Source organism: Oncorhynchus keta, chromosome 4 (assembly GCF_023373465.1).
Source record: "Oncorhynchus keta strain PuntledgeMale-10-30-2019 chromosome 4, Oket_V2, whole genome shotgun sequence".
NCBI lineage: Eukaryota > Metazoa > Chordata > Actinopteri > Salmoniformes > Salmonidae > Oncorhynchus > Oncorhynchus keta.
The window spans coordinates 39119812-39135568 of NC_068424.1; the positions used below are offsets into that span (position 1 = coordinate 39119812).

Genomic DNA, 15757 nt, shown 5'->3' on the forward strand with positions numbered 1-15757 from the left:
ACAGATACAAATTCATCATGAATACATCTGTATGATTCACCGACTGTCTCTTTGTACTGAAACCAAATAGAATGTACATATACATATTTCTCCAGTGATATTAGCACGAGAAGTGCCAAGCCCTTCATTTTGACTGCCTTCCGTTCTAGACTTATCCTAAATGCCAAAACGTTACTTTTTCAAATCCTCCTGCAGAGTCACTTGCAGGTAAGATATTTTGAGTTCTATAGTACCAGAAAGAGCAGATTCTGAGGTTTTCAAAACACTTACCGTACCTTTGTAAGATATGAGCTCTATTTCAAAATATCACATTTTCCAAGAATAACCTTGCAGCAGATCACCTACAGTAATATAAACTAATGAAAATGCTATTGTGTTCTTTGAAATGTTATACCCAAGACCTTCATTAACACAAGCAAAAGATAATTTCCCCGATAGCATATATTAAATCTATTTATCATACTGTTAGAATGTTACAGTCCAAATGACTGCTCATTGGCGTAGTAAGGGGTTAGCGAGGCCCAGAAGTGTTAATACAAAACAGAGGCATAGCTTACATGCAAAGTTGATTTAATAATCGGCAATGTTATACAAAAGAAGCGCACTATGACTGTATGTATGCTCATTTCTAATGATCATACCATGAATACAGACAAACATGTGCCTTTAAACACAGAGTTCCCTTTTTAGAATACTCAAAGAAATACCTTGCTTTCATTTGAAATACTTGCCGAAAAAAATGAGAAAATAAAATATGCATTACATGAAATATATAACGGCTGCTTATCAGGTATACTATAGTACCAAATGCAATTATATGCAAATACCTTTCTCTCCATAACATCTAACGCATTTACACGCAAGAACAAACAAAAAAATATGTAAAGACTGTATGAAAATAGAAAATATTCCAGCAAGATGTGCAACAATAGTCTATGTTACAAATACCTTGCAGTACAAAAGGTCTATTACAATGTCCACATAACTATAGTCCACCTGGAACATAGCCTAGAGTTACAGGGAAGGACAGAGTGTTGGTAGCGTAAACCATAGAATTAGAATCATTTTGAAGTCAAATTATTCTTAGAATTAGAATCATTCTAATTTTAGGGTATTAACATTATCCTGTGCTTGATATCAGGAATACAGTATCACAAACTAAAGCTCAAACTGACTTCCTGCTTATGCATGTCTTGAACCAGATCAAGTAACATTCATCCATACCATGTAACTTCAAACAAGGGGTAAAGGAAATAGCACTGTTTGTAGCAAGCAGACACAAATGGTTTGTTTATGTTAAGTCTTTATACACAGAAAACTGTTTTGGTTCAGAACTAGATCTTTCAACCAGTACTGGTTGATAATGCACAATCACTTGCATTTAGGCTTATGTAATATGCAAGTCAGTTATTTTAACAAAAACATCAAGGTGTATAACAATTAAAAGTGAAAGTGAAGAATTCTTTGCCAGTTTGATATGTTCAACGCTTACATTTATCAGATTCATAAATGTACGTTTTACAGTATATATCCAAAACGTTAATTCAAAAATATATATTTTTGATTTCCAAAATAACTAAAAATTGTCTTATCCATATACAATTAACAATGAATTACAACATGTCCAGTTGAAATGAAGAAATTAGCCAAGTTACAGTACATAAATTGTACGTGTTGAACACAAATAAACATTGGGTACATCCCAAATGGTACCCTATATCCTAAATAGTGCACTAATATGGACTTTTTCCATAGAAACAGAAATGTGTACAAGGCACACTGAGATGTTATGTCTATCACTCATTGCAACACCAAATTCATTAATTACAAAAAAATACATATTCACATGGACGTATGTGAGCAAATGAAATTGCACGGTTAATTATAAACCTTTTTAACATTTGAAAATATTTTAAAATACACTTTTTTATTTTGTACAGTATGAGGTGTGATTAACAAACATAAATACATTTGTGAAATGAAATACTGCTGCGATTGCTGTTGCTGAAAAAACAAACTCTAACCTGTCACACCACCCTGACACACTATGGCAGAGTCATGTTTGGGGGGTGGCACTGTAAATAAAATGTAACGGTCCTCACATTCACCCCTGAGGGATACCACCAATGCAAAACCACCAGCAACTCACAGACAGGTGACACGGGACCAATAACATTACTAAGCAGTGCAATCCCTGGTACTCTTAGTAGCAAATTGTACAGATGTATCACATGGATGTGTAATGAGATCAATTTCTTAGGTCCCATCCCAAATGGACCCCTAGACCGTAGTCCATCTAAGGGTCGTTCTGGGATTGGGCCTTTAATACACAGGCTCTCGGCTGCTCACTCAAAGCAACCCCAAGAGAAGTCCTGTGCAACAACAGTATAGCTCTGAGTGACAAACACCACAGTGTTATATACAGTTGAAGTCAGAAGTTTACATACACTTAGGTTGGAGTCATTAAAACTCATTTTTCAACCACTCCACAAATTTCTTGTGAACAAACTAAAGTTTTGGCAAGTTGGTTAGGACATCTACTTTGTGCATGACATAAGTCATTTTTCCAACAATTGTTACAGACAGATTATTTCACTTTATCACAATTCCAGTGGGTCATAAGTTTACATACACGAAGTTGACTGTGCCTTTAAACAGCTTGGAAAATTCCAGAAAATGATGTAATGGCTTTAGAAGCTTCTAATAGGCTAATTGACACCATTTGAGCCAATTGGAGGTGTACCTGAGGATGTATTTCAAGACCTACCTTCAAACTCAGTGCCTCTTTGTATTGATATCATGGGAAAATCAAAAGAAATAAGCCAAGACCTCAGAAAAAATATTGTATACCTCCACAAGTCTGATTCATCCTTGGGAGCAATTTACAAACACATGAAGGTACCACATTAATCTGTACAAACAATAGTATGCAAGTATAAACACCATGAGACCACGCAGCCGTCATACCGTTTAGGAAGGAGACGCGTTCTGTCTCCTAGAGATTAATGTATTTTGGTGAAAAAGTGCAAATCAATACCAGAACAACAGCAAAGGACATTGTGAAGATGCTGGAGGAAACAGGTACAAAAGTATCTATATCCACAGTAAAACGAGTCCTATATCGACATAACCTGAATGGCTGCTTAGCAAGGAAGAAGCCACTGCTCCAAAACCACCATAAAAAAGTCAGACTACGGTTTTCAACTGCACATGGGGACAAAGATTGTACGTTTTGGAGAAATGTCCTCTGGTCTGATGAAACAACAATAGAACTGTTTGGCCATAATGACCATCGTTATGTTTGGAGGAAAAAGGGGGACGCTTGTAAGCCGAAGAACACCATCCCAACCGCAAAGCAAGGGGGTGGCAGCATCATGTGGTGGGGGTGCTTTGCTGCAGGAGGAACTGGTGCACTTCACAAAATAGATGGCTTCATGAGTGAGGAAAATTATGTGGATATATTGAAGCAACATCTCAAGACATCAGTCAGGAAGTTCAAGCTTCTTCGCAAATGGGTCTTTCAAATGGACAATGACCGCAAGCATACTTCCAAAGTTGTGGCAAAATTGCTTAAGGACAAAGTCAAGGTATTGGAGTGGCCATCACAAACCCTGACCTCAATCCCATAGAATATTTGTGGGCAGAACTGAAAAAGCGTGTGCGAGCAAGGAGGTCTACAAACCTGTCAGTTACACCAGCTCTGTCAGGAGGAATGGGACAAAACTCCCACAACTTATTGTGGGAAGCTTATGGAAGGCTACCAGAAACATTTGACCGAAGTTAAACAATTTAAAGGCAATGTTACCAAATACTAATTGAGTGTATGTAAAATTCTGACCCACTGGGAATGTGATGAAAGTAATAAAAGCTGAAATAAATCACTCTCTCTAGTATTATTCTGACATTTCACATTCTTAAAATTAAGTGGTGATCCTAACTGACTTAAAACATGTAATTTTTACTAGGATTGAATGTCAGGAATTGTGAAAAACTGAGTTTAAATGTAGTTGGCTAAGGTGTATGTAAACTTCTGGCCCCAGATCTGTTGTACTGTCACACCAACTGTCGCGGCAATTTCCATATAGGAGTTGGGAAAACAGCAAAAACAATCAATCTGATCCAGCCTGACATATAAGTACATTCTCAGGCCTCACGGCCAAGCCACAAACACACAAGTGTAGAGAACAGGAGAGAAGTATCAATTGGTAAACACATCTCAAGAGTATAGCTTCAAAATCAGATTCTTCTTCAACATATACACAGAGTATACCAAACATGAGGAACACCTCCCTAATATTGAGTTGCACCCCCTTTTGCCCTCAGAACAGCCTCAATTTGTCAGGGCATGGACTATATAAGGTGTCGAAAGTGTTCCAAAGGGATGCTGGCCCATGTTGACTCCAATGCTTCCCACAGTTGTGTCAAGTTGGCTGGATCTCCTTTGGATGATGGATCGTTCTGTTGCGTGTGAAAAACCCAGCAGCGTTGCAGTTCTTGACGCAAAATGGTGCGCCTGGCATATACTGCCATACCCCATTGAAAGGCACTTAAATGTTTTGTCTTGCCCATTCACCTTCGGAATGGTATTACATTCCATATCTCAATTGTCTCAAGGCTGAAACATCCTTCTTTAACCATTCTCCTCCCCTTCATCTACTCTAATTGAAGTGGACTTAACAAGTGCCATCAACAAGGGATCATAACTTTCACCTGGATTCACCTGGTCAGTCTGTCATGGAAAGTGCAGTTGTTCTTAATGTTTTGTATACTCAGTGTAAGTTTCAACACAGGTAAGAAAATATACCGTTTTTCAGCAACAAACATCACAAAAGTCTGTTGGAACAAAACCTTAAACCTCTATAATTCTTATTTACATTTGGTGTACATAGGCAACACTGATTGTAACACGAGACATTTGTCTTATTGTGGTTTCGTCTTAAAGCATTTGTTTGTGTTTGAAAAGCATAAGCACTTCTTTACATTCATAGGAACCACAGTGCTGTTGTATTGGGAGACAGTCGATGGCAGACATGTAATTCCAAGAAAACCAAATCCGCATTCCAAATGGCACCCTATTCCCTATACAGTGTACTACATTTGACCGGGGCCCTAGTCAAAAGTAGTACACTATAAAGGTGCCATTTGGGATGCACTAACAACACAAAAAAATACCAGACAGGACAGGGTAGGAAAATCACCCCGTTAAGCAACAGTGGTTGGCTCATGACTGGAAGCGTCTGGAAGGAGAGGAAGATGGTGAAGAGGAGGACGAGGAGTGTGAGTAGAAGGATGAAGGCCAGAGGACAGATGGGTCCCAGTAATTGTCTTGTTTGGCAGTCGGAAGGTCCATTGGAGCACCAGGTCAGAGTCAGGCTGGCATATTATGGACTGTTGCTGTTGCTTAAACAATGCTTGTATTGGTGAAAAGGGGGCACAGTGGTTTGGGGAGGGGGTCATTGAGTGAGATTAAGTTTCGTCCTTATTCCCTATATAGTGCAGTACTTTTAACCAGTCCCCATAGAGCTCAAAAGAACTAGATAGGCATTAACCAAGGCATTGACTGGAAAGTTCACGGACGGATGGGAGGACGGACGGAACGGTGATCAAAGCCGATTCCCGCCAGATGTCGAAGGTATTCATAGAGGTCAGAGGCTACACTCTCTCCACTCGACTAGGATCATAGGAGTCTGAGGAGAAAAAATGGCATCAATCACAATCCAGTCAGACATTCATGAGGATATTCCATATACAGTAACGAGGGAAATCCTTACTGCCAGGCTGTTTGTGCTATCAAACCAATGCTTGGTCACTTATTATCATGCCACACTGGCAGAGCACAAACAGATCTGGGACCAGGCTAGGGAAGTCCATCTTATCTCTAAAACAATGTGTTTCAAGTCCCCGTGTCTCTGTGAATTCCCAGCTCACACAATGGCTTGGCTTGGCCTTCCCTCCCTTCTTCCATCCACACCCGCTAAACCAACCCCATAAAAAGCTCTATCGTACAGCTGGGATAACTGCTAGGTTCTGGAGTGGTTTAATGCCTGGGTTCTCCCACAGTTTTGCTATAAAAACACCTAAATTGTCCATTTGGGTCAAAATGTCACAAAACCAACAAAAGCAGAGTTTGCATCCCTCCTTGTTAATCGGACAATGTTCTTAGTGCGTTTTCCAGCAGTATGTACTTAAAATATTTTCGAAATTCCATCCGCATCCTTCATGTTACGGTAGGATGATAGCTCCCTCTTGTGATAAACATGATAAAATGAAGCTTTAAATAAAACAGGATACAAAGAGTTTTACACAAAGATGAAGTAAAGAACTTAACATACATGTGTATATTGTAAGATTTTGTGATTATTTTCCCCCAGTGTATGAAAAGTCCTATATAAATATGTAACAGTTACATGTATTATTGTTAAAGGCGTGTGTGTCCATGTTCCCACCTGGGAGCAGCTCGTCCTCCTCTAGGGTTGTAGAGGAGCTACAGGAAGAGACACTGAAGCTCAGGGGAAGGGTGATCTCTCTTTTGGCCACCGTGCCGCTGCGAGGCATGGGGACAGGCTTGGGGAGGAGAGGAGGTTTCACTGGCCTGGACACCGGCTCTGGCCGAACCTCCTGTTGCTGTTCATCATCTGACTCTTCACTCCTCTCCTCCTCTCTTTTCACCTCTGGCTCTTTCTCTTCCTCCTCCACTTGCCTCTCTGTATTATCCTCCTCCTCTGGTTCTTTCTCCCCCTCCTGCACTTCTCTTTCCTCTTCCTCCTGACTCCCACTTTTCTCCTCCTCCATTTTCACCTTTAGCTCTCTCTCCACCTTGATTGTCAACTCTTGCTCTTTCTCCTCTATTTTCAACTCCTCCTCCAGTTCTTTCTCCTCTCTCGACACTATCCTCTCATCTTCTCTCTTGTCTGCCCTGTCTATCTCGTTCCCCTCCGGCTCTGACTCTATCCTCAACGTTTCCTCTTCCATCTCTTCTCTCTCTCCCTGGCTCATCCCCTCATCTTTCTCCTGCTCAGCCTCTACCTGTACTACTACCACTACCTCCGTCTCTGTCCCCTGCTCTGGCTCTCCTGAGTCTAAACTCCTGATAAGTACGCAGGAGACTGAGAACACCTCATCAGAGTGGACCATACTCTCTGTGCAGCCTGGCGACTTCGAGGATGAGAGCCTGGGGGAGGCACGACCAATGTGTCCCTTCCTCTCCCCTCCTCCACCCACACTCAGCAAGCTCAGGGCCAGCTCCTCGTCTGGGGTCACAGGCAGAGACAAGGGGAGGCTGCTGGGGGGGAACTCTGGCAGGTCCAGCACCATGGAGGGGTGGCTTAATCTCTCTCTGTCTCCTCCATAACGTTTGTCCTCACATACTGATAAGCTGTCATCCTTACTGGGTCCTCCTCTCGTCTCCTCCTCTTCTTCTATCGTCTCCTCTTCCAAGGTAACCACGGATATCTGTACCTTCATCACTTGCTCGTACTCTCTTCTCACATGCTTTTTATCTCTGTTTTCGTCTGGACTGTGCTTCAGTGTTTCTCCTATTAGAGTTTCGTCCTCATTCTCTGGGTTGTCTCTGTGCTCCTCCACTTTCTGTTCGACCCCGCCTAGTGATTCCACAGCATGTGCTCCTTCTGGACTGAGTTCCTGGGTCTCTCTCTCAGTCACTGTGTTGTCTCTGTGCTCCTGTGTTTCACCTATGACAGTTTCTCCCTCATTCTCTCTGTACTGCCTGTCCTCCTCTCTCACCTTGACAGCCCCCTGCGGTGACACCTCATCCTCTCTCTCCTCTACAACCCCCTGCAGTGACTCCTCCTCCTCTCTCTGCTCCTCCTCTATCTCCTGGAACATCCCCCGCAGTGAATCCGGGGCTACGTCTATCCCCAATATCCTGGCTGCTCTCTGCTCCATTGTCTCGTTCTCAGGGATCCCCTTGGCACACTTCACCTCATATAGATTACTCAGGTCCTCTGTGGGCATGGTGTTTGCCTTCTCCTTGATCAGCAGGGTCTCCAGGTGTATATCTGCCAACGTAGCCTCGTTACGCCAACTCAGAGGGTCGGAGCTGACGCTGTATCTGTAGACGTCATCCTCGAATGCAAACGCTGCCTCCCTAGTCAATCTGCCGGTGTGTGGTGTCCCTTGTGACCCTTCACCTCTGGGCGACCTGCTGTTCTCACTCCGTGCCCTGCGGATGTTCAGATGGGGCTCATGCCCCCTAAATCTGGGTGGCACGATGGGCACATTATCCTTCTTTACCTTCCTCCCTCCCTCCACTACTTTAGCAGAGCCAAGCTCTTCCTTATCAGTGCCATCACTGATGTGCACAACCTCAACCTGGTTGTTCTTGGCAAAAAAGTCTCTGTCTCTGTTCTCCCTTGATAGCTGTACATTTTGGCATAGTTCATTGTCGTCTATTGGTGTGATCAGTGTGAATGGGCGGCCACAATCCTGGCCCTGCTCTATGGTGCCTCCAGGGACAGTGTAGACAGTGAGCCCCACGTCCCTCAGTAGAGACTCCTTGGCGACGGGGATGTCCAGCTCCTGCCTGTAGGTCATTCTGGAGTCATAGGTTACCCTGGGTTCACCCTTAGCATTGTGGGAGTTGTAGTCTCGGAAGCCAGTGGACTCTGTTAGGGTGGCAGTGGGAGCCATGTCCTCTCTCTTCAGCCTGAGGATGCTAGTTCTGCTCTGGGGCTGAGGCCTGGAGAAAGCACTCCTCACCTCCCTATAGTCTGGGTCAATGGTAGAGCCAGGGCCCCAGCTGTCTAGCCTTGGCATGATGGTAGGGATGCTGTTGTTGGGTTTGTTATTCAGGCGCTGGTCTGGAAGGCGACCCGTCTCCCTCTCAGGGTCCAGATGTGGAGGGGCTATGTGCTGATGTTGTTGTTGTTGTTGTGTGTCTTCTCCGCTCAGCTCCATGATGGTCCTGTAGACCTCGTCCAGGTCGTCTATACACTGGTCGACACTGGGTCTCCTGGGCTGGACCTTAATTTTCTTCTGGACCTGGTCTACATCTACGCCTGCAGCCTTGTTGAAACTCTCCAGCTCCTCAATGGCGTCCCACGGCCGCCGGCTCACCGGCTTCAGCAGGAACTGGCCGAATGCCACCTGGCCCTGGATGTTAGCATTGGCACTGACTGAGGGTTTGGTGGTGTTGGAGGTGGTAGTACCAGTCTTCCTGGATGTGGAAGTCTGTTGGTTTCTCCCCTCCCAAGGGACAGGGGGTGGAGGCTGGGGTGGGAGTGACAGGCGCTTGGCCGGGCTGATACTGAGACAGGAGAAGGCGCTGTTGCTGGACAGGTGGAGGTTCTTCTGGCCCTTCATGGGATAGTCCACACCATACGAGCCGGAGCTGCAGTCGGTGCCTGCACCACTGTCCATGGTGGTATCGGAGGCTGGGTGGCCTGTCTCCTGCCCCCCCTGTCCCTGTCCTCCAGGGGGACTCTGAGGCTGACCTGTCCCCACAGTACCCCCAGGACCCTTCACTGCCACGGGTGAGCTGGTCTGGGTCTCTTGGTTCCTGTACTGGTCCCCGGGCCAGGAGCCGGCGTAGCACCGCTCCTTGTCAGCACTGGCCTGGAGTGACCAGGCATCTACTATCTCCTTCCTCAGAGGACCCTTCCTGGTGCTTCTCATTGAGGTGAAGCTGCTGGTGTGGGAGGGGGGTTTGAGACCCATGTCTGATAACGACTTGCTACAGAGGCTTTGGCTGTTCTCTGATTTGGATTGGACCACAGTGTTTTGGTTGTCTTCTGTGGCGATGACGCTCACGATTGGCAGAATACTTGGCAGACTGGCAGGCATATTCTCGTTATTGTTCTGGTCTGCTGCTGAGACTGAGTCTTTATTGGTTTGTTGCATGTGGATGGGGACAGACACCAGGCAGAATATGGTCTCACTGTGAGCCTTCCTCTTAGAGTTCCTGTTGAGGTTGTCTACTCCTGAGTCTCCTGGAACTATCTTCTTCACCTGTGTGATGGTTGTTTCTGAGAAGCCCTGATCTGAGCTGGAGCTGTGACACACTGGCGGAGCAGGGGCTGGTGGCTGGAAGGCAGAGGGACCACCTTGGTTTGGTTTAGGATTATACCTGTTACAGTTTTGGGAAGTTGCTGCTGGGAAGTTATCTAGTGAGCCAGTCTCTTTGTGCAAATCACAGTGCTGCTGCTGTTGCTGCCACCTGTTATTGTTATTGTCATAGTCGCTAGAAGACCTCAGCGGCATGGGACTGGCCGGGTCTGGCGAGCTGGCAAGTGGCGGCGGGGCCCCCGTGGAAGCGGACGACAAAAAGGCACTGTCATCAGACGAGTGGTCTGACACGGTGACACTGGGAAGCTCGGAGGATGTGGAGTTACGGATGTGGCGGATCTTGTCGGCGTCCGTCATGGAGTTACCCCGGACACATAGAGACGAGTTTCCTCCCCGGGACACATGTCGGAGGCGTGGGTCGTCGAAGGGGATGTACTGGATGCCAGGACCCAGGACCGGCTGCTGCTGCTGCTTACTGTAGCAGGTGGAGTGCTGCTTCCTTTGGGATACACTCCTCTCTCTGTGAGGCTCCGGCCCGGACCCTCCTCCACCGGTGTGCCTGCTACCAAACCAGGGGTCTGGGGTCCCACGCATCTGCTGCTTCTGCTGGTACATCTGGTGGTACCTGATAATAACACATTATCATTTATTTAACTTCTAAATTGTACATTGCATTTACATTAATTTGGTAATTTAGCAAATTCGCCTCTATAGCGCTATTCATTACAGAAAATAATGTCAAAGTGCTTCTATAGCAAATGAAAAAAAGCAATATAAAATCATGAGTAGGTAAGCTACATAATTTGTTACCTGTAGTTGACAGGGACCTCTCCATAGCCCCTGTGACCTCCGTGGCTTCCTCTCATAGGTCGAGGCGCTCTCTTGGGGGGATACGATGGGGGAGGGATATACCCCGGAGGTTCCGTGCCAGACCCTCCATCCTGTGTATAATAGTCCAGCCTGGGATCACCTATACTGGGATGAGGAAGGGGGGTTCTGTCCCTGGCCTGGGGCTGGGGGCTTGATGCTGCTTCTGGCTCTCCTGAGAGCGTTTCGGAGCTCCCCCGGGTCTGCTGATGCACCTCGTAGGACGGAGGTCGCAGGGGACGGCTGTGCCGGACCTTTGGTACTTGAGAAGCCTGACTCACTTGGCTGACCTGGCTAGTCATACTAGTCTGACTGGAGGGTCTGTTGTCATTCTCAGGCCACCTGTCCCTGTCCCCTACCCCGGGCTGGTTGTGGTTATATATGCTGTAAGGGTCGTAATGAAACCCTGGGTGGCCGTTGACCCTCCTGTGCACGTCCTGCCCAGGCACAGACCCAATAGACCCAGACATTTCCACGTACTGCAGGCTGTCCGGTTGCAGCATCCTGGGCAGAGACTGGGACTTCATTTTGTTCCTGGGACCCATTACAACCATAGCACCATCCGGTGTGCGGAGGTGGCGCTGCTGCAGATACTGCTCCTGAGACCACCTCTCGCCCTCGCTGTCTGAAAGCTGGCAGGAGAAGCTCACCACGGCGGGCCGCCACTCGTCCGTGCCCAGGCTCTGACACTTCCTGTCCACGGCGGTCATCCTCCACTGCTGCAGTGCTGCCTCTCTCTGCCTGGAGCGGGCCTGGACCTGAGCTTGGGACTGGGCTGCCCAGCTCTGCTTCTCACGCTGCTGGCAGACCTCCGGGGGCTCCTAGACAGAGGACAGAACCACAATGGTCTTTGGCTCATTCCCAAATGGCAACATATTCCCAATATAGTGCACTACTTTTAAGTGCACCCATGGGCTCTGGTCAAAGGTCGTGTACTATAGAGGACTATTTAATTTTGAATTGTTCAATAAAAAAAATCATAGAATCAAATCACCTCCTGTCTCTGCTGCTGCTGCACCCCCTCTGTCCTCCTACAGGTGCCACCTCCTCGGGGCTCTCTGAAGTCAGCGTAGTCCAGGAGGATGCTAAAGTCCTGGCCCCTCCTCCTCCAGTAGGACAAGTCTCTGGGGCCCCTGTGATGAGAATACACGCCTCTGGGCCCCTCATAGAACCTAGAACACAGAACACACAGTATCAGAACCTAGAACACAGAACAGACATAGTATTAGAACTGAGAACCAGTGGTTTCGCTCATAGACCATAGAACACACACAGGACACATCAGGAATAGTTCTCCAGTAGATGAATGTGATGATGTGTCTGTCGTTGAGCCCCTCTACCGCTAGGGGGAGTTAGACCACCACAGACAGGCTAAAGTCAGTCTGCTATCAGTCTGCTACTGATAGTGCACTGTATCTGAAGACTTTATAACAGTATATCCGATTTGCAGAACAATGCACTGTGTTAATCATCATCTCTCTCTGCAAGCTCAACATCTCTGTTTCTGGATATTCCTACTGAACATGTTAAGAAACATGCACATGTGTGCACCCTATGGGCTGAGGGAGGCTGATTTTCCATCCATGATCTGATCTGTCCTTTTCATTTAATGTCAGTACAGGCAGGCGTGACCATTAGGTAAGTTCCACTGCATCCCATAATATAGTATAGCCTAGTTAGCCAATCCTCAGTGGATATGATCTGCACCACCTCGTGGAAAGATTAGGAATATTCCATAAGTACGTTCTAAAACTGAGCTAAAAACACCCCAGCAAAAAACAATTTCAAAAAGTGGCACATTTGATTATCTTGCATTTTCAAATCAAATGCACTGTTTGGACTTGAGGCAAGGGTAGGGGATATGCAGGTTGTATTATGTTGCCTAATATCATCAACGTATCCATGGATTGTATTCAGGGTCAAACGACTGTTCCATAAGCAAATAGTACATACTTGAGTGGCATTGGGCACTGATGTCATAGAATTACATGTCAAATGAATTAAGCTATAGGATCTCTATGACTGATGGATGCTATTAACCGTCCTTGTATCTACAGAGCTATACAATACACAATCCTCCAGGACTGGTACTGCAAACTAGGCTGACAAGAAGAAAAGGCAGAGACGAAAGAAAAAAAGTGCCTCGGTAAAAATCGTACATTTGAACACTCGGGGACATTCCCCGGGAAAGGTTTCCATTGCGTAACTCGTGAACTGAATGAAATAGAGCAGGAGGCATCTCTTCTTCGCATAGCCTACATATTTAAATGCTGTGTGCATGAGGGAGGTTCTATGTGTGGCGACTAAGAGCGAGGCTATCGATACGCCGGGCAGACATCCCTATCTGTCTGGTTGCGTCCAAAATGGCACCCTATTCCCTATACAGTACACTACTTTTGAACAGAGCTCTATGGACCCCCTTTACGTCCTGGTGAAAAGTAATGCACTATATAGGGATTTAAGGTGCCATTTGGGATGCTGTTTCTGTCTGTAGAACTGGGTATGCTCAGACGGTGGTGCTGGGGTCTATCAGCAGTAGCAGCAGCTCTAGTCTGTTTACAACACAACTGTCCCATGTGGCAGATTAAGACTCCAGAACACATTACCCCAACTCCCTGTCTACTGGCTTTATAGAGAAGAGGAGGGAGGGAGGGAGGGAGGAGCATTACCCCAACTCCCTGTCTACTGGCTTTATAGAGAAGAGGAGGGAGGGAGGAGCATTACCCCAACTCCCTGTCTACTGGCTTTATAGAGAAGAGGAGGGAGGGAGGAGCATTACCCCAACTCCCTGTCTACTGGCTTTATAGAGAAGAGGAGGGAGGGAGGAGCATTACCCCAACTCCCTGTCTACTGGCTTTATAGAGAAGAGGAGGGAGGGAGGAGCATTACCCCAACTCCCTGTCTACTGGCTTTATAGAGAAGAGGAGGGAGGGAGGAGCATTACCCCAACTCCCTGTCTACTGGCTTTATAGAGAAGAGGAGGGAGGGAGGAGCATTACCCCAACTCCTGTCTACTGGCTTTATAGAGAAGAGGAGGGAGGGAGGAGCATTACCCCAACTCCCTGTCTACTGGCTTTATAGAGAAGAGGAGGGAGGGATGAGCATTACCCCAACTCCCTGTCTACAGGCTTTATAGAGAAGAGGAGGGAGGGAGGAGCATTACCCCAACTCCCTGTCTACTGGCTTTATAGAGAAGAGGAGGGAGGGATGAGCATTACCCCAACTCCCTGTCTACAGGCTTTATAGAGAAGGGGAGGGAAGGAGGAGCATTACCCCAACTCCCTGTCTACTGGCTTTATAGTGGGAAGGAGGTAGAGAGGAAGTTGGGGGGAAGAGAGGAACATTAGCCAAACTCCCTGTCTACTAGAGGGATAGGAATAGGGAGGGAGGGGGGAGGAGCATTACCAACTCCCTATCTACTGTCTTTATAGAGAAGAGGAGGGAGGGAGTTAGGGGAGGAGAAAAGCATTACCCAAACTACCTGTTTACTGGCTTTAGGGAGGTAGGTAGGTAGGGAGTTGGGGGGAGGACATTACCCCAACTCCCTGTCTATTAGAAGGAGAAGAAGAGGGCGAGTGGGAGGGAGGGAGAGTGGGAAAAGCGTTTTAAAGAGAGAAAGGGCGCAACCTCCCAATGCAGAACTGACTGACGGAGTCCACCTTTGCATGAATCTATTTGTGCCAAACAAGCTCTGTGCAGCAGACTCACCCGCTATCTGTCGTGAGAGAATCGGCCATGGAGTGCGCGTCACCTTGGTTACCGCTGTCCGCTTCCCTCCTCTGTGGTTGGCTATTCCTGTCCCTCCCACCTTTGGTTGGGGCCGGTGGCTGGGGCCGCCTGCTGGTGCTGGTGCTGTTGCTATACACATAGACCCCTGACCCAGACTGTATCTCATACCCGTTCACTGTTCCATGACCACCACCGGACCGGCTCTCTAAGATCTCCTGGCGGCAGGAGGACGGGTCGCCGTAACGCTTGTTAGCGTAAGAGGACGGGGGTGTGGGGGAGGCAGCAGGAGTAGAGGTAGAGTTTTTTTGGGGCAGTTTGTATCCATGCGAGATGAGCAGGTCATCCACGCTGTACATGGTCGCATTTGTTTTGCTGGTATTGTTTTTGGGATGAGGTTGTAGGGGACTGGTAGAGGGGAGCGTCACTCAGACCTGGTTCCTAGAGGCAGCGACAGGAGCCCGAGCACAGCTGCGCAGCTGATGAGGCCATCACTGGGTAAACAGGAGAGAAAGAGAGAGGGGGAGAGTTAGAAAGAGTGAAAGGGAAGGTGCCATTAATATCATTATCCCTCTGTCTCCGTGTCCTTCTCTTCAGAGAACTGCCCGACTGGACGGAGGCGAGGAGAGAAGAGAGGGGAGAGAACGAACCAACCACTCTGTCTGCCTCCCTCTCCTCTCCCCGTCCCTCCTCTCCTCTCTGCCCGACAACAGGACTCCCGTCACCTTTCCCCATTATTTTTCTGTCCTCTCTTCTCCCCATCCTTCCTTTCCTCTCTTTCCCTTCTCTCCTTTCCTCTCTGCCCCACAACAGGACTCTCTCCATCTCAGTCTGAGACAGAGCTCTGATACTAAGCCCACCACATGCAGACAGTGGGAGAGGAAAATCGACAACACTAGTCAGAGCAACCCAAAATATAATTAGCATTACTAATGATAATAGTAATAACGATGCTAGTGATAAATATAATGTAATAACTATGTAATAATAACTGAAGTAATAAGGACAGTGTTCCCTGTAGACCTGAGGCAGTGGTTGGTTGGCTAGCCCATGTTTGGTAAATCAGCGGTGGGGATTGATGTAACAGTCTTAGCGGTGCTCCCCTCACCCCTTCAGCTTGCTTGCACCACCAGGACTGTGT

The 15757-nt window shown here is 47.0% G+C and overlaps 1 protein-coding gene across 2 annotated transcripts in view; it reads right to left on the reverse strand.

Moving 5' to 3' along the window:
• Nucleotides 1–559: 559 nt before the first annotated feature.
• LOC118374773 (uncharacterized) overlaps nucleotides 560–15757 on the reverse strand; it is a 43082-nt gene continuing 27884 nt past the window's right edge. For both annotated transcript variants that reach the window (XM_035761264.2, XM_035761270.2), the window contains 5 exons: nucleotides 14599–15110; nucleotides 11885–12062; nucleotides 10834–11711; nucleotides 6447–10648; nucleotides 560–5687 (listed from right to left, as the gene is read on the reverse strand). In XM_035761264.2, the coding sequence (XP_035617157.1) occupies nucleotides 5653–5687; nucleotides 6447–10648; nucleotides 10834–11711; nucleotides 11885–12062; nucleotides 14599–14975 (5670 nt within the window). In that variant the 5' untranslated portion in view covers nucleotides 14976–15110 and the 3' untranslated portion in view covers nucleotides 560–5652. The remainder of the gene's footprint in view (nucleotides 5688–6446; nucleotides 10649–10833; nucleotides 11712–11884; nucleotides 12063–14598; nucleotides 15111–15757) is intronic.